General features: G+C 55.1%; 1 protein-coding gene across 1 annotated transcript; it reads left to right on the top strand.

Moving 5' to 3' along the window:
* Positions 1 to 319: 319 nt before the first annotated feature.
* CD5 (CD5 molecule) lies at positions 320 to 19,757 on the top strand. Its single transcript, XM_010986988.3, has 11 exons — positions 320 to 508; positions 11,175 to 11,222; positions 12,682 to 12,996; positions 13,445 to 13,507; positions 13,760 to 14,092; positions 15,004 to 15,300; positions 16,081 to 16,206; positions 16,929 to 16,982; positions 17,909 to 18,028; positions 18,590 to 18,681; positions 19,288 to 19,757. The coding sequence occupies exons 1-10, from the start codon at positions 457 to 459 to the stop codon at positions 18,676 to 18,678; spliced, it is 1,497 nt and encodes a 498-aa protein (XP_010985290.2). The 5' UTR covers positions 320 to 456; the 3' UTR covers positions 18,679 to 18,681; positions 19,288 to 19,757.
* Positions 19,758 to 22,207: the final 2,450 nt, after the last annotated feature.

Genomic DNA, 22,207 nt, shown 5'->3' with positions numbered 1-22,207 from the left:
ATCCCAGCAGGGGAGATGGAGGGTTTCATTTGGCTTTTCATCTCTGAGCAAGGACTGGGGCAGGGTCCCCACTTCCCACTCACTCCTCACCCCAGCACCGCTCAGAGCCTGCTTGGTGGGATGTGGCCCCTGTCCCCCTCAATCCCCTCAGCCAGGCTTAGGGCCCCCGCAGGCCGCAGCCCTTTCCCTGCCCCAGCCCTAGGCACCTCGGGCAGGAAGCTGGCAGAGACCAGGCCCGCCATTCGAATTGGGGCAGATGGTTTTACCAAGGAGGAAGTTGACAGTTTCAACTTCAAACACAGGTGACGCAGGCCCCACACTGTCGGCTTCCCTGTCCCACCCCTGCCTGAGCCTGCCCGCCCTGCCCCCTCCTCCCAGAGAGGGACACACAGGGCCAGACGCCCTCACCCACGGGTGCCGAGCTCACCGAGACTGAGGCAGGACGAGGCCGCGCCCATGGGGTCTCAGCATTCGCCGCTCGCCGCCCGGTACCTGCTGGGGCTGCTGGGTGAGTACCCGCTCTGGGGCGTCTGTCAAGGTACCTGGTCTCAGGGTGCCAGGGTGAAGATGTCAGTTCTTTCCTCGGTCTGACTCAGGCTTGCATGTCACCTCTCTGGAGCATCATGGAGGGTTGGGGCCACCAGGACTCCTGTCTTCTCCTCCAGCCCCAGCTCAGCTCTCAACCCTGCTTGTCTCACCCCCAGGGTCCCACCTCTGCTTCTCTCTTGCACTGTTGGGGACCTTACTGTGCCCTTCCAAGCGGAATTCATGCCAAGATAAGACTCAGCCTAGAGATCAAGTTGTGCGGTCCCCATTCCATGCAAGCTTCCCTGTGCAGCTACTCTCCACCCCATGAGTGTCCAGGCCGTTACTTGGATGCCTCCGGGGACAGGAAACTCAGCATCTCCTGGGCAGTTCTGACGATGCTCTGGACAGAGCAGACCTAAGCAGGGTGGGGACCACCTCTGGATTACAGTGGGACAAAGGTCAAAGACACACCGAAGTTCATCCCAGAGGGGCCTTACCCAGGCCTGCCAGCCAAGCGTAAGCACTCTCTGGGTCTGTTCTCACTCCAGGCCTGGAGGACGGGCTTCCAGAACTCTTCCCCAGGGCCATGGTGGAAATGACCTGGGGTCTCTGGAGAAGCTGGCTGGGGATAAGGTTAGGGCTGGGTGAGGTCTGAGGCATCCTATTTGCTGGAGGGGAGATGGTGGACCTGGCAGTCCTCCATCCCTTGAGACCTTGGGACACTAGCTGGGGACCGGAGTCCTGCTGCTAGGGCACTCACGACACTGGTAGTGGGGAGGATCTGGAGCAAACGTGGGGTGGGGAAGGGCAGTGTACTTTGTGGCCTAAGCCCTAGCATCTAAGCCTAGCTGTGTATGACCTCAGCTATGTCCCTGAGCCTCTCTGGGCCTCCACTTCCCCATTTATAAAATGCCAGGGGTGATCTGGATGAGATCTGTCTGCTTCTCAAGGGTCTGGAAGGTGTGGCAGGGTGAGAGGTGATTGACTCAGGACAGGAACAAGCGGGAGCTTGCGGCTTCCCAGTTTGGAGGGAAAGGACTCAGGGGACATTGCCTACCTGAGCAGGAAGCCTCAGTCCTTCCCAGAGAAGGGGGCAGGCAGGTGTGTATGTGTGTGTGTGTGTGTGTGTGTGTGTGTGTTCGTGGGCAAAACATGGCCTCCAAGTGTAGGCTTGCCTTCCCGCCGTGTGTGTGACAGTGGACGTGCACACACATGTTCTCATGGCTGTTCTTACATGGAACTGCAGAAGGTACAAAGGGCCTCCCGTCCCCAGGGCGGAGGCTGAGAGGTAGACCCCTGCTGCCCTCTGGGACCCTCCGAGGAGCTTCTGAGTCCTCCTTAGCCCTGGAGATTCCAAGGACCAGGCCCCTAAGCCCCGCTACCTACCCCTCCCCTGTGGCCTCTGACCCCACCAGGGCAGAGAGGCTGGCCAAGCTCCCAGCCAGGAGCAGGGGAGGGAGTCTTGATCTATGGGCCTCCTCCCAAATTCCATCAGGGCCGAGGCTCACGGCAAGACCAGGCCCAACAGAGCCCAGAGTCAGGAAGCGTTGGAGGCAGTGTCTTCACTGGAGTATAGGAACCATCTGGAAGCCCAGGAGCACATGGTTCCTGGTGTGTGTGTGCATCTGTGTGTGTGAACTGGTGGGTAACAAACATTCCCATTGTTCAGTAGGTCACAGCTTAAGAAATACTTTTAAAACCATTTTTTTCTGTAAGCTTCAAAACAGGAAGGAGGTGGTCCCATTGCCCCCATTTTACAGTAGGGGAAACTGAGGTCCCTGGGGAGCATCTAGTGAGCTACAGAGCCCACCCCAGCCTGGTGCTCCTGCTCTCACAGAGGCCCCTCTGCACCCCGAGCTAACAGCAAAATGCACCAAAGCCACTCCTCCGAGTAGGAAAATGGCCGTGGGACACAACCGCCATGCAGCCACCAAGGGCTAAGGATGCCTAGGGCTGGGGCTGGGGGCAAACAACACAGGCACCCTTCGAGCCATTCCAAGTAGAGGCATCGCCAGAGCCTTGGGGATACTGCGGCCTCCTGGCTGGCCATCAAGGTTGTGCCATGGCTTGGCGACCTTTGATACATGAAGATGCCCGTGGCCTGCTTCCCTCCGCAGCTGCTCTTAGCCCCAGCCTGCCTGGGGCTCACCTGCCAGGGGTGGGGCATAGAGGCCACCCTGATCACCACCCAGCTGGTCAGGCCCAGCCACCGGGACTCCAGAAGCCAGCACTCGGGCGTGGGAAAGTCATGGACTCGGCAGTTTGAATTCTCTTCTGTCGCTTATCAGCTGGGTGACCATGGACCCATTCTATGAGCTTCAGTTTCCTCCTCTGCAAAATGGGTATAATAATAGGACCTGCCTCATAGAGATTGATGAGGATTAAAGGAATCAAAGAATGTGGAGCCGTAGTAGGAACATCAGCACGGAGCATAGTAAGTGCTCAGTTAGCATTAACCACCATCGTAAATTAATTTATCATAGAAATAAATTTATTAATACATAAAATTATTGTATGAATTTATTAATTGTTATTTATTATACAATTCGGCATATCGATTTATTACTTATTATATAAAATTATTATTATTACTATCAGCCTCAGCAAGAGACAAGGTGAAGTAGGACCTGGTGGGGAGGAAAGTCTTGCCAGATGAGAGCCAGGCCATCAGCCTCTCTCTTCCCCAATCCTCCCGCACAGGCTCGGCATCCATTCATTTATCCACCTACAAATATTTACGGAGCATCCGCTACGTGTCCAGCTCTGTGTAAAGCACTGGGGCTACATCAGTGAAGGAGACAGGAGTCCCTCCCCTCATGGAGGGAGCAGCCGAAATATTCACAAATTTCTAAATATCATGATCGGGGCAATGAAGGAAACAGCAGGGCTGAGATGCAGTGGCCGAGTTCACTTTCAAAGGGGCTCCCGGTCCAAGGGGTTCCCCTGTGAGGAAGCGGCGAGACCCAGATGATGGAAGGAGCCAGTCAGGCAGAGGAAAGAGGCAGGAGTGTCCCAGGCAGATGAGACATCGAGGGCGAAGGCAAGGGCAGGACAGGCAGACAGGGACTGGGTGTCCACAGTAGAGGAGGGGAGAGGGGGGAGCCAACTGCAAGCTGTCCCAGGCTGCAGAGCTGCAGCCCCGAGCGCCCCACCCCCAGCGGGGAGAAGCGGGACCTGGGGTCTCGAGGGCTGGCACTGACCCCTCCGGTCACTCTGGCCAGCTCCAACCATTCAGAGGGATTTTTCCACAGCAACCAGGGAACCAGGGAAGGACTCCAACTCCACCCAACAACATCGATTGAACACCTGTCCTATGGGCATGCATACAGGTGCCTGGATAGCAAGTGTGTGTATGCTGTGTGCCCGCCTGCTATGTGTGTGTGTATGTGTGTACACACAAGCGTGAAGGCCTGTGGGGCTTGGGAGCAATCAGTCTGGGTTGGATTTCTGCTTGGCCACTCACAGATGGTAAGAACACCCTCTGAGACTCAGCCTTCTCAGCTGTAAGCTGGGGGTAACTTCAGAGGGTCATGGCAATCTTGAGATCTGGTTCATTCAGTCAGTCAGACAGCATGCGTTTAGCGAGCACCTACTGTGTGCCAGTACTGTCCTAACCGCTGAGGACACATGAGGAACTATCCAAATTCCTGCCCAGGTGGACCTGACTTTGTAGTTGGGGTGCGATGGGGAGGCAGGCAAGAGATGAGCTAAGTCAATGACTATATGGATGTTAGGAGGTTATGAATGATGTAGGGTTGGGGACTGGGTGCTCCAGGGGGCCGTGCTGGACCTGGGAGGGTGCAGTGTTCTCACAAGAAGATAATATTTGAGCAACTATGCACAGGAGATAGTGGGTGCACCGTGCCCTGTGGGCCTGGGGAGGACCGCTCCAGGCAGAGGGGCTGTCACACACAGGCTGGTGGCGAGGCAGAGGCAGCCATGGAGGCCTCCGTGAGGACAGGACATTTTCTCCAATGAACTCAAGCTGCCCAGGTGCCCAGCAGAGGAAACAGGGTGCTGAGTATCCTGGAGAGAAAGGGTAACTCTCACCTCTCCAGGTGCACAAGTCCCATCTTGAGCCTCAGACCAGGTACGTTTGGGAACCCGGAATTTTTCAGGTTGCAGGTAATATTGTTTATGTGCTATGTGCTCATGACATGCCAACAAGGTCCGGGCAATACCTCGTAATCAAACACATCCCCAGTTCTGCAGTGAAACTGAATTCACACACTAAAGGCACAAATATCTTCCCACCAAATGCATCAGAAAAGCCTTTTGGTTTTGGACTTGGAATTACAGTGGCAGATGGGACCCTGTATCACTTCCTCTAAAGCCACTACTGTCACCACGATTACCTCTGTCATTATCATGTATCCTTAGGGTGCTCGACTCTCAGGTTTCCACTAAGGACCCTGATACTCCCTTCTCCCTGGGGGCGCGGCTGGGAGAGATGTAGTGGGAACAGGGTACGAAATTGGTGGCAGTTGGCAGAAGTGACTTGGATCCCATGCGCTGCCACAGATGCCCCCTTGGAGTGAGCCTCTCCCTCTCCCTGGCCTCAGTTTCCCCTGTCTGTACCAAGAGGCAAGCAGGCTCTGGGGTCTCCCACTGGTAGACCCCCAGGGCGCCCTGTTAAGTGATGGTGTTGCCAAGAAACCAGCCTCTGAACCCCGATAGCCGAACTGAGAGTCGGAGGCAGTTTTGAGAGGAGAGGAAAGAACAGCTTTATTGCTTTGCCTGGTAAACGGAGTCAGCAGGCTAATGCCTTTAAGACTGAGAGTCCGTCTTGGGGTAAGGGTCCTGGGGTTTTATAGAAAAATGGGAGCAGGGAGGGTGGTAACAATCAGGTGTGAGCAGAGTCTACATTCCTTTCATCTTGGCAAGAACTTACTGCTGTTATGGAGGAATTGAGGGTCTGCCCATTTTCTCAAGGTTCAGTCCATGACCTTTCAAGACCTCTAGGGTAAAAGGATAAGTTATTCTAAGAAAAGAACGCACAGGGAGGGGAGCGTGTTAGTCATAAGATCAGTTTAGTCACGAGTTCAGGCCTGAACAGCACGGTAGCCATCTTGTTAGTTTTCTATTCTTTCAGTGGTGATGGGGTTTCTGCCCTGACTCTACCACCAGTGAGCTGTGTGACCTTGGGCAAGTCACTCAGCCTCTCTGAACCTCAGTTTCTTGATCTGAAAATGGAGGTAAACATGGTCCCTTCATCACAGGGCTGTGGGTGGAAAGGACAGTTCCCTGGGTGTGAAAAGGCTTTGGGATCTGTGCCACTCTGAACAGAAGGAAGGGTTTGTCCCTGTGACAGTGGAGGCACACACTGCACCATGAAACTCATGCAGATTCAATCAGACGCACCAGGCCACCAAGGAGAGCGTGGCATCGCAATTTAGATAGTGAAGGCCATTCTGCCCATAGTCTTGCTATCACTCGTTGGCACAGGGCCTGGGTGGGTGAGATTAGAGACCCGAATCTGCTGTTCTTTCTGCCAACTCCAGCCCCCAGGCTTCTCTTGGCATGAGCTCAGCTTGATTCTTTGCGTGTTTTGCACATAAAAAGGCCCCTGATCAAAAAGCAACCGCTGCATCTGGTACTCGACCCAAGAAACAGAATTTTGGCCCTTTATGATCTTCGTTTCCCTGAGGCCCTGATACAGAATCGGGTTAACACGGCTCCACTGATGAGTGTCGTTTCGGAGAAGCAGGGTTCCTGGACTTTCGAGTCAGCATCTCATCAGAGGATGAGGGAAGGGCAGTCCAGAATGCCCCCAAAAGACAGTCAGCATATCGTGTTTGTGGTAAATCGATGAGAATCTTATGGACCATTAGAGGGAATCACTGTTAATGGAAACAATGATTCGTCTGACTTCCAAACCGCATTAAATCAGTCTGTCAGTTTCCTTATCTGGAAAACAGAATGATGACAGCCTCTCTGATTGAGCCTGTCAGGAAGAAGTGGGGTCTCCCGTAAAATAGCCTCGCCCAGGGGGTCTGCACAGAGTAAGACTCAATGAATGTCCCAGCCCTGTGACAGTGGGATCTCGATGCCCGCTGGGCCCTCAGCAGGCCACGCTCTTGCCTCCACTTCCCAGTGTGTGGGAGCTGCGGGCTCAGATCCTCACTGGTCCAGGCAGACCCCGGAGTGAGTCAGAGTCGAGCATCAAGGATACAGGCTCTGAAGCCTGCAGCCTGGGCCAAATTCTGGCTCTGCTGTAAAATGGGATCCATAATACAAGTCCATCAACATTCATCTGCAATTCCGAAACCCAAAACCCGTTTGCAAATTTCGGGCAAACTGCATACAGTGCAAAATTCCGACCTGAATGAGTAGGAGACTATTTATAATCTTGGCGCATCCCACTCCGTGTGAAAATTCCTCACGTTCCACTGCAGAAACCATCATGTGTTTGAAGATGAGGCTCTCCAGACACAGGGTGATGGGGGGGTGGGGTCCCGAGGGTGCTGGCAAGCCAGGACAAAACAGGCCGAAACCTTGGAGCTCACGGCAGTGCAGCCCCATGTGGCCAAAGCATAGTGTTTTTCAAAAACATCTGGATCTTGGGGGTTTTTTAAAAGCAAAACAGAACCAAAAGAAAGCTTTAAAAACAGTGGACTCAAAAAAAGATGTAAACACTGTGCAGAGCAAATAAAACTCATCCGTGGCCTGATGGGGCCGGCAGGGTCGCTGTCCAGAGATCCAAAGTTAGAACCATCTGGAATGTGGGGGGGCGCAAGAGGAGAGGGGAGGGAGGGAATGTGTATGCAAATGTCTCAGAGCTGCTTTCAGGAATTCATTTACTCCTCGCTGAGACTTCATCAGGGCAGGCAGGGTCAACATTTAAATCTCTGCAAAGGTAGAGATGTGGAGAGGGTCTCACGGAGAATTAAAAAGCTTTCTAACTCTGGCGTTTTTGGCCCTGAGCTTTCGCTGGCTTGGTTGGTCTAAGCCCTAAGTAGCGGGGCCTCCCAGGAGAGTTTGGCAGGGCAGGGATGGGGGCCGGCCCCCTACTGCTCCAGGTATAGTTGCTGATGATGGATTGGGAAATGGCACGATGCTTCCGTGCCTCGTGTCCCTCATGGTCTCGAGGGTCCCCAGGCTTCCGTTTGCAGATTCTGCAGCAGCAGATCCCTGGGCCTTGGACTCCATGCAGGGGCTGAGCTAAGTTGTAGCCAGGGAGGGGGTGGTCAGAGGGACCCCAAGCACAGGCTGCAGGGCTCAGGGGAAGGAGGATGTTGGTCTGAGCCCCATAAGAAGCAGCTGAAAGAATGGAAATAAGTCGTGGGCAATCAAAACCTGAACGGATCCCTGGACAGACAGGAAGACGCAGCACCCAGGAAGCCTCCCAGTCAGTTACACATCTCACCTGCCCACGCCTGCCAGCTGCTGAGATGCATCAGGAACTAAGACTATAGACCCTGGAAGTTTGAGTTGAAAGGAAGGTGAGGGATGGTGGAATCTAACTTTATAGACAAAGAGACCAAACCCAGACAGGTTGAGTGGCTTGCCAAGATCTCACAGCAGATTCCTGGAAACGTCTTCCCACAGCATGTTTCACTGACTGAACGGAATCCCAAGTTCACCCCCTTTCAGCAGGCGTGCACGCCAGGAGCAGGCAGGAACTGGTGGCACACAGGGCAGGCGGTCGCAGCCGTCCCTCTGAAAGAAAGGGCGGCAGCTGGGCCCATCAGTCAAAAGCACAGACTCTGGGCCACATGGCCTGGCTCAGAGTCCTGGCCCCAGCACTCACCAGTTGCTTAGCAAGTTACTTACTCTGTTTCCTTTTCTATAAAACGGTGATCACAATAACAGTGTGAAGTCTAAGTAGTGAAGTCTAAGAGAGTTAATGTGCAAAAATGCCAGGGGAAGAGTGCAAACTATAAGTGTTAATGATGGTGATGGTGATGGAGATGGCGCTGGTGACGGTGGCAATGTTGGTGATGGTGACGGTGACAGTGACGGTGTTGGTGCTGCCGACCTGAGACCAGTCAAGCTCCCAGAGGGAGGCAAAGCCCTGGAATGCATAGATGCCTTTTCTCCACAGAGCATTTTCTTCTCCAGAATTTTTCTCGGTTCCCGGGCTGTGCAGTCTTTTCCTGAGAACATTCTCTGAGCAGAGCCTGGCTGTTCTGGGTGAGATCTGCTAGGCTGGTCAGGCCCAGTCCGTGCCCTGGGGGCGTCAGGGTCTGGGAGTTCCAGAACCACAGGGTCAGGGTCTAGGTCATTTTCATTTCTGCATTCCCAAACTTGGGATTTTGGAGGCCCCACTGGGTGGCAGAGAGCAGAGAGCATGGGTTTGGAAGGCAGAATCGTGGTTCAACTTCAGGCCTTGCCAGTGGCTGGCATTGTCACCCTGGACAGGGCACTCGCCCTCTACCAACATCTACACCGTGAACATATTCAGCTCGTGTTGGGGGGCCGTGTGGAAGATGAACAATGATATTTGTAATGACCCCTCCCCCAGGAGGCTGAGTACACAGTAGGTGGTCAATAATTGGTAGCTGCCGTTAATGAATGTTGACTGTGGTGACTTTGGGAATATGCAGGTCCTAGTGGGAAAGGGAAGTGGTGAGCCCTGTGACCTGGCTCTGCAATGGTACAGACAGGGATCGCTCCTGCTGGGGAAACTCCTGAGCAGGCCTGCAGCCCCACCACCCCTGCCCCGGGGCCCAGCCAGTAACACCAGCTCTGAGCACTGAACACGGGCCAGGAAGGCACAGGGCTAAGTCCTCTACATAGATTATTTCATCTCATCCTCATGACATTGCTGTCAAGTTGGTCCCTTTCTTGCTCCCATGCTGCAGATGAGGAAACTGAGGCTCAGGGGGGCTAAGAGACTGTACCCCAGGGCCCTCAGGTAGGAAGTGGCAGAGCTGGTACTCAGATCCAGCGAAAGGCATCAGTGTCCGAAAAGCTGCCCTGCGTCACACAGCGCCAAAGGGTGGATCTTTGGCCACTTCAAGCTGCCTCAGCCCTCAGGGCTTAGCCAAATAAATGAATCACTAAAGGTAGACAGTACCATTCACAATGGGGATGTGGGACCAGAGGGAAGTGGGAATGAGAAGTCAGGGGTGAGAGTTGAGGGAGAGACAAAGCCTCCTGCCTTCTCTCTCACCAAGCTAGCCGGGCATCTCCACCATGTCCTCCAAGGCTGCAATAGAGCAGATGATTGACAGTTGGCCAGCCCCCTCCCAACCCAGGCCAGAGCTCTGCCTCTGCTCTAAGTCCCACACTCCCTCTGCGTAGGAAAAGCCTTCTCCTTCCGAGGCCCAGGACTCCCCGGGCCACCACAGTGGGCTCTTGCCAAGATGGACAAAACTTACCACAGGCCACAGCTTCGTTATAAGGCGCCTTGGTTGTGGGGAGATGGCAGTTTGGCTGGTTCAGCTCTCCCCTTAAAATTCTACCATCAGCTTCAGAACACACAGGGAAAAATGGGCTTTTTTACACCCAGCAACAATTTCTCAAAAGCAACTTAAACACAGCCCTTTACTGTATAAAGTGGTCACCCTGATCCCAGGGTGAGAAGCCAGCCCAGGGGGCAGATGGAAACCAAAACACCCGCTCCATGACCGAGAAAGCCAGGCAGCAAATTTGGGGAGGGGGGTGGGCTCTGAGGCCATGCAAGCCTGCCACCCCACCGCATCCCCATCCAAATCAAACTTCTGCCCCTGCCACACATGAGCTGGCCACAGGCTGCTCGGCCAAGAGCCCGGCAAGGAGCCACTGGGCCCCCGCTGCACAGAGGGGCTGGGAGGAGGCGGAGCGTCCTACATGGCCCCCATTCCTATCAAAGTGGCACAGGCAGGAGCCAGGCCAGAGGGGAGGCCAGTTACCCCCCAGACCCACGTTCACTGGGCTCCTTCACCAACTGGCCACGTTATCGTGGGCAAGTCCCTTTGCCTCTTTGAGCTCCGATTTCCTCGTCTAGAACTGGGAGCTGTTAAAGGGAAATTGCTATCATTCTTATCCAGCCTTGGGAATTCTAGAAAGCACCAATGCTGTCCTGGATTCCCATTCTGGCTCATTTCTCAGCTCTCTAGAACCATGACATCCAAGCTTTTTTTGACTGAAAACAACACTCAGGAGATTTTTATACCACCACCCAATGCACAAAAAGTGAGCCTTACCCTCACAAGACATGATGCATTCTGACATTCTCTATTCTACCCCATTTCATTTTTTAAAAAATGGATGGTTGCATTATCATATAATTTTTAAAAATTGATGGTTGCAATGCTGCATGTTCCTGCAGAGGGACAGCATGAGGAAATCTGGGGGGTGATGGGCTGTCGTACGCCTCGTTTGTTATGGTGATTACACAGAACTATATGTGTGTTAATATTCATAGAATTGTGCATTAAGGGAAAATCAATTTTACTGCATGTTTGTTTAAAAAGTAAAGTTTTAAAACAAGAAAGAGAAGTGATGGTTGCCTTGCACTAAATTGATTTCCTGACCCCCTAGGTGTTCCAACTTGTAGGATGAAAATCCCTGCCCCTGAACCCTGTGGAGGGTGATGGCGGCCGGAGGCGGAAAAGGCCATTAATCAGGCTGTGGGTAGTGGGGAGGCGGAGGGGGGGGGCGGGTGGAGAAGGGAGTGGGGGACAGACTTCATTTCCTGACGTCCTCTCTCCTTTCCGCAGTCACTTCCTGCCTCGGAGGCCTCCGAGGGCTCAACTTGGAGGAGTCAGGTAAGGAAGAGCCACACAGAAAGGGGGGCGTGGAGCAGGGCTGTGATGCCACCAGGCTGTAGGGGGACCTGACATCCCTCTGTCAGAGTGAATCCACCCTGAGGAGTTGGGGAGAGAGAGAGAGAGAGGGCTCCGACACACATACACACACACGTGCACATGCACACGCATGCACGCCCACTTAAGAGGCCCATTTCAGGTCGATGCCCTCGATGGCCATAAAGCACCACACAAATGCTAGCTCTCCTGATAATTATTATTACCACCCACTCACCAGGCACAGAAAACAGACTGGCCCGTAAATGCACCTTGCAAAGTCTTGCTTCCTACCCAGTCCTGCCAGATGCTCCCTGGTCAAAGACATTTGCAGCTGAGGCTGCAGAGAGAGGCTGCACCAGACTGTAAAGTGTGTTAAATGTCTTGCCTTTGAGGGTGGACACTAGCCTAGAGGCTAGTGTTTCCCAGACAGGGTTCCACGGAACTCGTTGGACCCACGTTAGGCAACACTACCTCACCCCCTGCAGACTGTTGGGGTGCACAGGCCAGGTAGAAGCAGCTGAGAAGTCCTCCAGCGAGGAACTCTGTTAAGCATTTTCAAATTCAGCGGTTCCCAGACTCATTTGACCACAGACCTCTCTTTTTTACATTTCCTGAGATAACATCATGCTGAATGTATTTGAGGATTAATGCGGCGGGAGGGTCCCATGAAGCCACGGTGCAAAGGGGCCTTGATGGGCCCTGAGCCAGGACCTGGAACCCTGTGATGGCAACCTAGCTCCCAGCTCTAGCAAGACTGCACCTGCTGTACGAGCCCACTTCTGTAACATGTGAGAACGGGCAAAACTCATCTCAAGTGACAGAAAGCAGATCAGTGGTTGCCTGAGGCCGGATTCAGGGAAATTGACTACGAAAGGGTGTGAGGGAACTTTCTGGGCGATGGGGACATTCTCTGTCTAGAGGGTGGCAGTGGCCACAGGCATGTATATGTTTGTCATCTTCCACTGAACAAGTGCCCTTAAGATGAGTGCCTTTCCCTGCATGTAAATAGTACTCAATAACATTGAATTTACAAGTTAAAGGGTAAAAACCCAATTAGGAACCGGGCCCTATCCGGGATCTATTGAAACAGAATTTCCAGGAGTGGGGCGATTCTGCTGGACAGTGGGTGCCGAGAACCCCTCGCTCACTGCTCCAAGTTCCCCTGGGCTCTGGGGTCTCCAGCCCCATCCTCCTAGGCCTGGTTTCAAGAGACCACCTGGGGCAGGAGCAGCACCAGCCCGAGTCTCTGGGAAGTCCCTGCAGGGCCCCAGGGGAAGCTCACAGGAGAGGCCAAGCAGGCAGCGCGTGGGCAGAGGGAGCCTCCCTGGGTGTGGGCGCCAGGCGGGGAGGGTGCAGCGAGGGGACCTCGTGGAAGGCCCTTTCCCACCTGACCCCCACCCTCACCTCTTTGACCCCCTAGGGTTCAGTGTGAGACTCAGTGGTTCCGGCTCGTGGTGCCAGGGCCGGCTGGAGGTCAACGCCAAGGACACGTGGTACATAGTGCACAGCCAGAGCTGGGGCCTGAGTCCGTTCCGCCAGGACTCCGCCGGGGCCTCGAAGCTCTGCCGGCAGCTGCAATGCGGGGAGCCCTTGTTCCTTGCCCACTCCCATCCCCTCACAGGGAAGCTATTCCTGAAACAGATCACTTGCCATGGACAAGTGGGGTCCTTCTCCAATTGTAGCTTGAGCTCCAGCAGGACAAACCGGGCAGAACCTCTGGCCCTGATCTGCTTAGGTGAGTAACTAGCTGGCCACGGGGGTTCCCTGGGCTTGGCGCCAGCCTCAAGGAGACAGCCCAGGGCCTGTGACCTGGAGCCTGAGCAGGCAGGTGGAAAGGGTCCCAGATTTACAACCACCCCCTCAGAAACATACACTGGTGGGGAACTGGAGGGGGCGCACTGAGGGGGTGCCGGCACCTGTCTGGTAAGATGGAAAAAGTTGAGGACCTGGTTCTGCCAACTGCTAACTTCTCTCAACCTCTATTTTCCCAACTGTAAAACGAGCTGGTACTCCCCGCCTCACAGGAGGCTTAGAGACAGCGTGCGGGCCGAGGGGGCTTGCATCCTGAGTTCTGGGTCTTTCTCAACACTGCCGGTTGCCCCCAGCTCTCCGCACACCCCCATCTCTTCCCTCGTCCCTCCCAGGGTCCCCAGCTCCTCTCTAACCAGAGTGTCTATTTGTAGAGCCACGGAAGACGACGCCTCCTCCCACAAGCCCCCCGCCCACAACCACGCCGGAGCCAACAGGTAAAAAGATTCTGAGGGCCTTGGGGGTCGGGGGTTGGATTTAGCAAGTAAAAACACAGGATGTGCAGTTACATTGGAATTTCAGATAAGAATGAAAAGTTTTAGTGTAAGTATGTTCTACACAATATTTGGGACCTTACCATACCCCTGGGCTGTCGGCTAGTCCATGTGTTAGAGCCACTGAGCAAGGACGGCCCCAGGGCTGGTCATCAGTGCTCAGCTCTGCTCTCCCCCATGCCTCTCTTCCCCCAGCTCCTCCCAGGCTGCAGCTGGTGGCAGGTCCCGGGGGCCTGCGCTGTGCCGGTGTGGTGGAGTTCTACAGAGGCAGCCTGGGTGGCACCATCAGCATCGAGTCCCAGGATGGGACCCAGGACCTGGGGAACCACATCTGTGCAGCCCTCCAGTGTGGCTCTTTCCTGAAGCATCTGCCGGAGACCGAGGCCACCAGGGCACTAGAGGCTGGAGAGAGAAGACCCTTGCCAATCCGATGGAAAATCCAGAACACAAGCTGTGCCTCCCTAGAACAGTGCCTCCGGAAAGTCCAGCCCCAGGCAGGCGGCCAAGCTCTTGGCCTCATCTGTACTGGTGAGTGGGGCCCGGCCAAGACCCATGGGTATCCCCAGATAGTCAGTCACCACACGGTCTCCAGGCAGAAGCAGCCCCTGAGGGTCTCTTGGCCTGAGGAGAGGAAAACCTGGCTGGCTCTCAGGCCCACCCACCCTTCTGCTAGGAGGCCTCTGCAGGCTCTAACCTGCAAAACCAAACCCAGAGGTCTTGCCTTTGATTTTTTTTTTTCCCTAAATAGGAGATTTACTAGGGCTTTGAAGATGCATGTTGCTATAGAAATTGGCCAAAGCTGGTGAGATCACAACTCACTCTAACCTGAGCACGTGTGGGCCTCCAGGCCCAACCCTGTCAAGCAGAAATGAATTCAGTCTCCATTGGGCCAGGCCCTTTTATGAAAGCCTGTCCTTCAAGGCTCGAGGCCTAGGCAGTTGGATCCCTGGGTTCTGTCCCATCCGTGAGTCACCAGGACTCAGAGCAGGAGGTACTTCCCCCCCCAGGCCTCCGTTTCCCCTTTCTGAAAAGCCCTTCCTCCTCCTGAGGTGGGAGCAAGAGAATGAGAGGATGTTCCCAGGAGAAAAGTGGATCCAGGTGGAGCCGATTCCTCACAGCTCATCTTTTCCTGACCCTGGGCAGAGGCTGACTCCCTGCTGGTGGCTGCCGAAGGGCACTGCCACCTGCTGGCCCCTTCACTGAAAGTGCCAGAGCTGTTGCAGCTGTGCAGGGGGTCCAGGGACAGAGCTTGATGGGGGAAATGCAGGAAAGGATGTCAGAAGAAGGAAAAGGCAGAAAGGAAGGTGGTCTCACAAGGTGCCCTGCCGCCCCCACCCCCGAGAGCTGGGCCCTGCCAGGGCCCCCACTTTGCCAGTGCCACAGGGCCCAGGGAACTCCCGCCCAGCCCGCCACCTCACCTCCCCTTGCTTTCCCCCCAGATTTCCAGCCCAAGGTGCAGAGTCGCCTGGTTGGGGGCAGCAGCTCATGTGAAGGCACTGTGGAGGTGCGCCACGGCAAGCAGTGGGATCCCCTGTGCGACAGCTCCTCGGCCAAGGGCTCGGCAGCGCGGTGGGAGGAGGTGTGCCAGGAGCAGCAGTGCGGCAACGTCAGCTCCTACCAGGTGCTGGATGCCACCGAGAAGACCTCCCAGGGGCTCTTCTGTCCCCCAGGGAAGCTGTCCCAGTGCTACCAGCTTCTAGAGAGAAAATCCCACTGCAAGAGGGTGTTTGTCACATGTGAGTTGGCCACAGGCCATGGTGGTTGGAGGGCGGTTCTGGATTTTCCTTCTAGGACTCAGTCAATGAGCCCTTTTCTGAAGAGCAGGCCTGGGGCACTAAACAGAGAGCCCCGGAGACCTAGGAAAGTGTGGGGAAATGACAAATAGGGGTGGGGAGGGGACAGGAGTGCTGAGACAGCAATGAGCATGAACCATAAAGGGGAGACTGGCCGTAACTGTTAGGCAGCTAATGAATGACACAACTCTCATTCCGTTTTCTATCTTCCAGATGGGAGACAGAAAAGCAAGGGAGCGGTGCTGCTCATTCGCTGCACTAGTGGTACCTGAATAGCACAGGAGAGAGAGAAACGAGGGGCGGGGGTAACAGCTCAGTGGTAGAGCACATGCCTAACATGTATGAGGCCCTGGGTTCAATCACCAGTACCTCCATTAAAAAAAGAGAGAGAGAGAGAGAAATGGCTGGCTGGCTACTGGTATACAGTCTTATACTGGTATGTGATGGCAAGGTGATCACTTATAAGCAACTGGCTAATGGTAGAAAGTTACAGAGTTGAAAACAGGAGTGGCAAACGATAGCCATCCGGATGATCAATTGTTAGATAGTAAATCATGGATAAATGACTGTGCAGCAGAGAATTCCAGAGATGGGTGGAGAGAGAACCAGATACCGCACTCGCTGGTGAATTACTGGGGAAGCCAGCCAGCCCGCAGCTTCCTGCTGATGGACAGTTTCCAGAGCTCCCAGGCCGGAATGACCTAACCCCTCCACCTCCCCCAGGCCAGAGCTCGAGCCCAGCAGGCCTGGGCGCCGGCACCGTGATGAGCATCATCCTGGCCCTTGTGCTGCTGGCAGTGCTGCTGGTCGTGTGTGGCCCTCTCGCCTACAAGAAGCTGGTGAAGAAATGTAGGTGTCCGTGCCCCAGATCACATTCCTCTCAAGGCCCCGAGTGGGGAGACTGGGCGGGCTGCACTCGGAGGGGTCCCACCTCCAAGAGCCAGCTGCCAGCACCCCTGCTCACCAGCCAGTCCTGCCCCTCTCCTGTCCCCGCTCCCTCCCAGGCCCTTCTCTGCTCAGAGGAACAAACAGAAAGTCAGGAAAATCCCTGATGAGCCCACATCTGGAGCCCGGCTGGGACCCACTCCAGGCTGAAGGGAGGGCGTGGCCATCCTTTAGACCTGGGTGGGTCCAGGGGGTCATCAGCCCCCACTCTGATCTCAGAAGACACAAGTCCCAGGCCAGGCCCCACCACCTACCAGCAGATTGAACCACTTCCTCTCTGAGCTGATTTCCTCCAGCAACAACTGGGCGATGGGGGACCTTGTGAATGTAGAGGGTATTCCCCTGGCCTGGCAGAACTCAGGAGAAAATCATTCAGAGACAAGAAAGTGAGGCGGGAGAGGCTGGAAGGAGAAAGCCCAGAGGTGGGCAGGGTTGGCGGGGGTCCCTGGCGCCCTCTCAGGTCTTAATTCTGGTTCTAGAATTCTCTCCAGGAGAACCAGCCCCTCAGCATGCACCTGCTGCCTCCTCCCTCCTTCTCTGACTCCCCCCACCCCGCCCCACCCCTCCCTCACTCGACCCCTCTCCCTAACCCCCATCCTGATGTGTCTTTCCTGTCTGTCGCCCAGTCCGCCAGAAGAAGCAGCGTCAGTGGATTGGCCCAACGGGAATGAATCAGAACAGTAAGTATCCCCAGAGGCAGGGTCCTTCCTTGGCCCCAGCCAGTGTCCCCCAGGCTGAGGAAGGAGGCCGTGGAGCAGGGTCACGAGTCACCGCTGACCACAGATGGAGCCAGTGCAGTGGCCGCTTGAAGCCTCTGATCTCCACCATGCTTGTCTAATGTTGTGCTTCTGGCCACAGGTGTGAACAGGTGGCACTCGGAAAAGGGGACTCCATGATCCAAAGGGTGTGGGAATCAATGAGTTCAGCAAGCCAGACATGGTTCTTTACTTCAGGACTTATCAGAACCTTCATTGGCATTTTTGCACTGTTCATCTCTGGAGTGGGCATACGTTTCTTAACAGGTTGTTCGAGCTAGATTTACCATGGAACATCTTTATCATGGAGCAACTTTAAGAAGCCAGTTTTAAAACCTTTTGATGCAGCCAGCCCAACCCCCACCCGTGTTCTCCACCCCCCTCTCCTTCTGGCCACAGCCCTCCCCCTGCCTCCAGTCCACATTCTCCCCTGCTTCACATGTCAAGGGCCAGATCCTTCAGGAAGGCTGTATGTTGTGAAGTCTTTCTTACAATATAAAGACCCTCAGCTCCAGGAGGGCAGGGACCGTATCTGTCCTATCACTTGTGTTCCAATCCCTTGCTTGATAAATGTTTGATGACTGACTGACTGACCAACTGACTGAAGGCCCACCAGCCAATCAGCTTGCCAGCCAATCCAAAGCTGCTCTAAAACTCTGAGCCCTGCTAGAATGAGACTCCCCAGGAAGAAATGGAAAAAGAAATGCATTGAAAGATCTCCAGGGCCCTTGTTTCCCACCCCACCCCCATTACATGGTGGGAAGAGGAATTTTGAGTCCTGGGCCCCTGTTGGGGAGGAGGAAGAGGAGGACAGAGCAGCAAGTCTAATGACACTCCCGTCTCCTGCTCAGTGTCTTTCCATCGCAACCACACGGTGACCGTCCGGTCCCAGGTGGAGAACCCCTCGGCCTCCCACGTGGAGAATGAATATAGTCAGCCTCCGAGGAACTCCCAAATCTCAGCCTATCCAGGTAAGCACTGGCTGGCACTCCTAGGAATGAAGGCAGGGCAGAGCAGAGGGCCACATGATTGCTCGGAGAGAGAAGGGAGGCTGCAGGGGGATGGTGGTGTTGGGAACAGTGGGGGTGTGGAGGGGATCAAACTGCCCCTTTGACAGCCAGTCACGGCAGGTTATGGAAGGGATACAGCTTAACAGGCCGCTCAGCTAGAGAGAAGGACGTGCCGGGATGCCATTACCCTCAGCACTGCTGTGACTGAAAGGGCCTGTTTCACAATAAATGAGGCCCCTTGAATTCCTTTTAGGCAGAACAGAACCATCCATCAGTGGCCCGCAGAGCCCTGTATCGAATACCCTCTGATTGGCGCTGACAATTAAGCCCCAGGCAGCCCGGAGTTCAGCATCATTAGTGGACACTAGCTGATTCCATCACAACAGATCCAGGGCTGTTGAGTCACCAGCTCAGAAAGCCTCTGTGATCTTCCGACCCCTGCAGGGCTCTTGGCTCTAAGGACTCTCTCTGTGTAGCCTGGAGGGATAACCCGGCTGCAAGTAGCCTCCTTTCTTTCCGCAGCTCTGGAAGGGGCCCTGCATCGGATCTCCACCCAGCCTGATAACTCCTCCGACAGTGACTATGATCTGCATGGGGCTCAGAGGCTGTAAAAGGTGAGCCCAGCCCTCGGCCCCGGGACCCCTGCACAGCCCTGGAGACAAGCACCAGCCACCCCGTTCCTCACCTCCTGCTCACCCTGCCCATCCATGACCCGGGGGAGGTGGGGGTGGGGAGGGGCTGGCTGAGCATCTTGGCTCTTGGAAAGAACAAGCATCAGCAGTTCAGGAGACGGCAGCTGATTTGGCAATTTGAGCAGAGGGATCGTGGACCTTAAACACCACCTTAAACTCCATCTCAGAAGACCACACAAAAGAGCTCCTAAAAATAGGGGAAAGATTAAGAGATACAAACCACTATGTATAAAATAAATAAGCTACAAGGATATATTGTACAGCACAGGGAATATGGCCAATATTCTATAACTACAAATGGAGTGTAATCTATAAACATTTTGAATCACCATGCTGTGCACCTGAAACTAATACAATGTTGTAAATCAATGACCCCTCAATTTTTTAAAAAGCACCCCTAAGAGTGTCCAAATGGACTTGCACCAGCAAGAAGGAGAAACCACTGTCCCTGATACTGAACGGGGGCTTTGGGGGCCCGTCCCCCACCTCCCTGCACCATCTCCTCAGACACATTTCGTCACCCCACAGAACCAGGAATCTGGAACAAACGTCGAGAGCCAGGACTTTTGTCCTGAGAACTCCCTGCAGTCACTGCTTGGAAACGATGTCCCGGTTCCTGCCCGGTTCCTGCCCAGCAGGGACATGGACATGACTCTCCAACACGTCCTGCAGAGGCAGGCCAGCTCTGACATCTCCCCACTGAGCCCCACCCAGGTGAAGACCCCCAACACAGCTCAGCTGGCCCCTCCAAGTGTGGAAGCTGTGAAAGGGCGGAGCCCTGAAACAAGCAACCCTCCCCAGCAGAGACACTCGGGGTCCGGACCTGGGCAGCCCCCCACCCTCGTCCACGGGATGCTGTGCAGGATCGGTTCTCTTCTCAGACTTTGACCCCATGGGGCCCACAAGGAAGTCACACCTGGGGGATGGGGGCGGGCTGATTTCTCTCATGTATTTTTAATATGTTCTTTGTAAATAATGTTTTTTCTGCTTCCTGAGAACTTGCTTGCCTGCCCTCCTCAGTCCACGGTCCACCCTGTGGATCCCTTTGGGGCTGCCAGTGGGAAGGGGATGTACCGGGCAGGCAGGAGGCTCTGCAGCCTCATGGTCAGAGGGCTGCGGACCTGACACAGGACTGCCGAGCACATCGCGGCCGCTGCCAGCCAGCACGTGCGTGTGTGCCCGGGCTGTGTGTGGCTGCCTGACTTGGAGCCTGGTCACCAGCCCACCAACAGCCTGTCATCTGTTCCCTGCCCCCTACCCACCTCGCAGCCCCTCACTCGACCGAGAGCAGGGACCGCTGGCTGTCAAGCCCAAACCAGCACCCCCACCTCAGGGCCCTGCACAAAAATGGTACCTAGTAAATCCTAGCCGACTGGGGGTTTGGGTCAATGAACCTTCTAACCTGAGGGTCAGAGAACCGGGCTGAACATTCCTGTGGGTTAAATCACTCCCTTAACTAAAATAATCTCCTTACTCCCTGGAGAAACAGACACATACCTAACCCTGCAGTGGCCAGGTTTCCTTAACTACAGTGGGACGAGGACCTCTGACTAGGAACTTAAGGGCCCAGTAAAGGGAGAGTGTGCCTGGCCTCACCGAGCCCCGGGCAGCTGACAGTTCCCCGAGAAGAGGCCTTGGGGCTGGGGCCTTTCCCCACATGATTTGGCCCTGTATCTGCTGGGAGCAACAGATACCGATGGTCCGAACCACAGAAGCTAACTCTGGAAGAGCAAAAAGAAGTTACTAGAAGGGTATGGCGAGGGTGGGGGTGTGCTCATAGAATCGGGGAGCTGGAGGGACACCTGCACGCCTGAAGAGCCTGGCCAGCACTCTGCTCCACCAACATCCTCCTACCAGCCCTCCCGCCCACCCCCGTTCCTGTGAGAGCCCAGGGCGTGGCTCTGCCCTGACCCTGCCGGGAATCCGGAAATGGGGCCACCCAGTCACCTTCCTGTATGTGGCAGGGGCTCCTATACTGGAGGGGCTCCTCCAAAGGGAACTGGGAGGCTGCTGTCAGGAAGGGGCTCTAAGGACCTCTTGCTGCACCTTTCTGGAAAAAAGCTCTTTAATCTCTAGCTTGGCCACCATGGCCTACTTGGAAAACAAACCACCCCCCAAAAGAGATGCATTGAGCAGAAGATCTCTTTACAAGACTGTTTTCCTAGTAGTGGCTGGCTTGGGCAATGTATTTCCAGAAAGATCTGTTTGGTTAAGCAGCTGAATTAGAATCATCTCAGCCAGGGAGGCCCCTTTGTCACGGACCAGTCTTGGTGGGGAGACACAGCCCGCGGGCCGCTGGTCAGCGCTGCTCCTCTGGTGAGCAACTCACGACGTCTCCCTCGGCTGGGAAGGTGCCCAGCTGGGACCTGGGCCCACCTGGGTCCACATTCCAGCCTGCAGCCCGCCAGCCAGAGCAGAGCAGGTACACCCTCCGCCTCCGCCAGAGGGGGCGGCTCACCAGTATAGCCCCACAGCCTAGCCCCCTCCCCTACATCATGCTGCCCACCTGACCCTCACGGGCAACCTGAGTCTAGCACATTCTCCTCACGTTAAGTCAAGGAAACTGGGGACTCCAGAAGGAAAGCTCGCTCGGATCACCAAGTACCGGGTCTAACTTCAAACATGTCAGGCCTCTTGGGTCTGGGAGGACTGAGTGGAACAACCTGATGGCTGAAAGGGCACTTCAAATGGCCTCACCAAGCGAACACAGCAAAGTGTCCTTCTCACCGAGCTAGGAATCTCTGTGAGGCTCTGAACTTGGCACTTAGAGCTTGTCCCCGAGCAGCCCACACTGCAGCGAGAGGCCCACTGCGGTCTGGCAGAGGATGCCCAGTGATTTCATGCAGCGAATGCAGAGAGGAAGGGCGTGGGGAGGACCCGTAGGCCAAAGTGAAGGTGGGGAGGGCCTGGGGAGAAGGGACAGCAGAGAGCAGCTCGGGTGACATGCACTGAGTGACCAGAGGAAGCAGCTCTCCACCGAGCGGCTTAGAAAGTGGCGTTTCCTCTATTCATTCGAACCTGGGTACACCCTGCCACCACCCTGGGACCAACTCAGAGCAGGTGACTTGATGCCCCCCTCCCCAACCCTGTGAGCTTTTCAGCTTCTTCCTACAAAGCCTCCTAGCTCTCCCTGCTGTCCTGCATCCTCAGCCCCGGACACACTTGCAAGGCAAGAGTTCAGGAGGCAGCAAAGGGCAGTAACCCTCTGACCCAACCTCAGACAGATTCACCTGTGGGCTTAGATTCCCCAGGCTTTTCTCCAGATGGTGGCCTCTCGAAGCCTGACAACTTCTGGGGCCACAAAGGCATCTCAGAGGAGCCCCTGAAGCCAGATCAAGTCTGCAAATCTGGTCTCCACACCATCCCTCCAGGCTGTGTGGCCTGGTCACTGAACCACCCACCCTGCAGTCTCCTCCTGTTGTTTAAACTTGGGAGTCAAAGGGCCACT

Source organism: Camelus dromedarius, chromosome 12, assembly GCF_036321535.1.
Source record: "Camelus dromedarius isolate mCamDro1 chromosome 12, mCamDro1.pat, whole genome shotgun sequence".
Taxonomy (NCBI): Eukaryota; Metazoa; Chordata; class Mammalia; order Artiodactyla; family Camelidae; genus Camelus; species Camelus dromedarius.
The sequence above is the reverse complement of the archived record's forward strand: the minus strand, read 5'-3'. Positions and strand labels throughout refer to the sequence as shown.

Excerpts from the sequence above, each read along its gene's own strand:
- CD5 (XM_010986988.3), top strand. The coding sequence starts at position 457 with ATGGGGTCTCAGCATTCGCCGCTCGCCGCCCGGTACCTGCTGGGGCTG. Across the intron at positions 509-11,174 it reads GTACCTGCTGGGGCTGCTGG|TCACTTCCTGCCTCGGAGGC; the intron begins GTGAGTACCCGC and ends TCCTTTCCGCAG. Across the intron at positions 11,223-12,681 it reads GCTCAACTTGGAGGAGTCAG|GGTTCAGTGTGAGACTCAGT; the intron begins GTAAGGAAGAGC and ends TTGACCCCCTAG.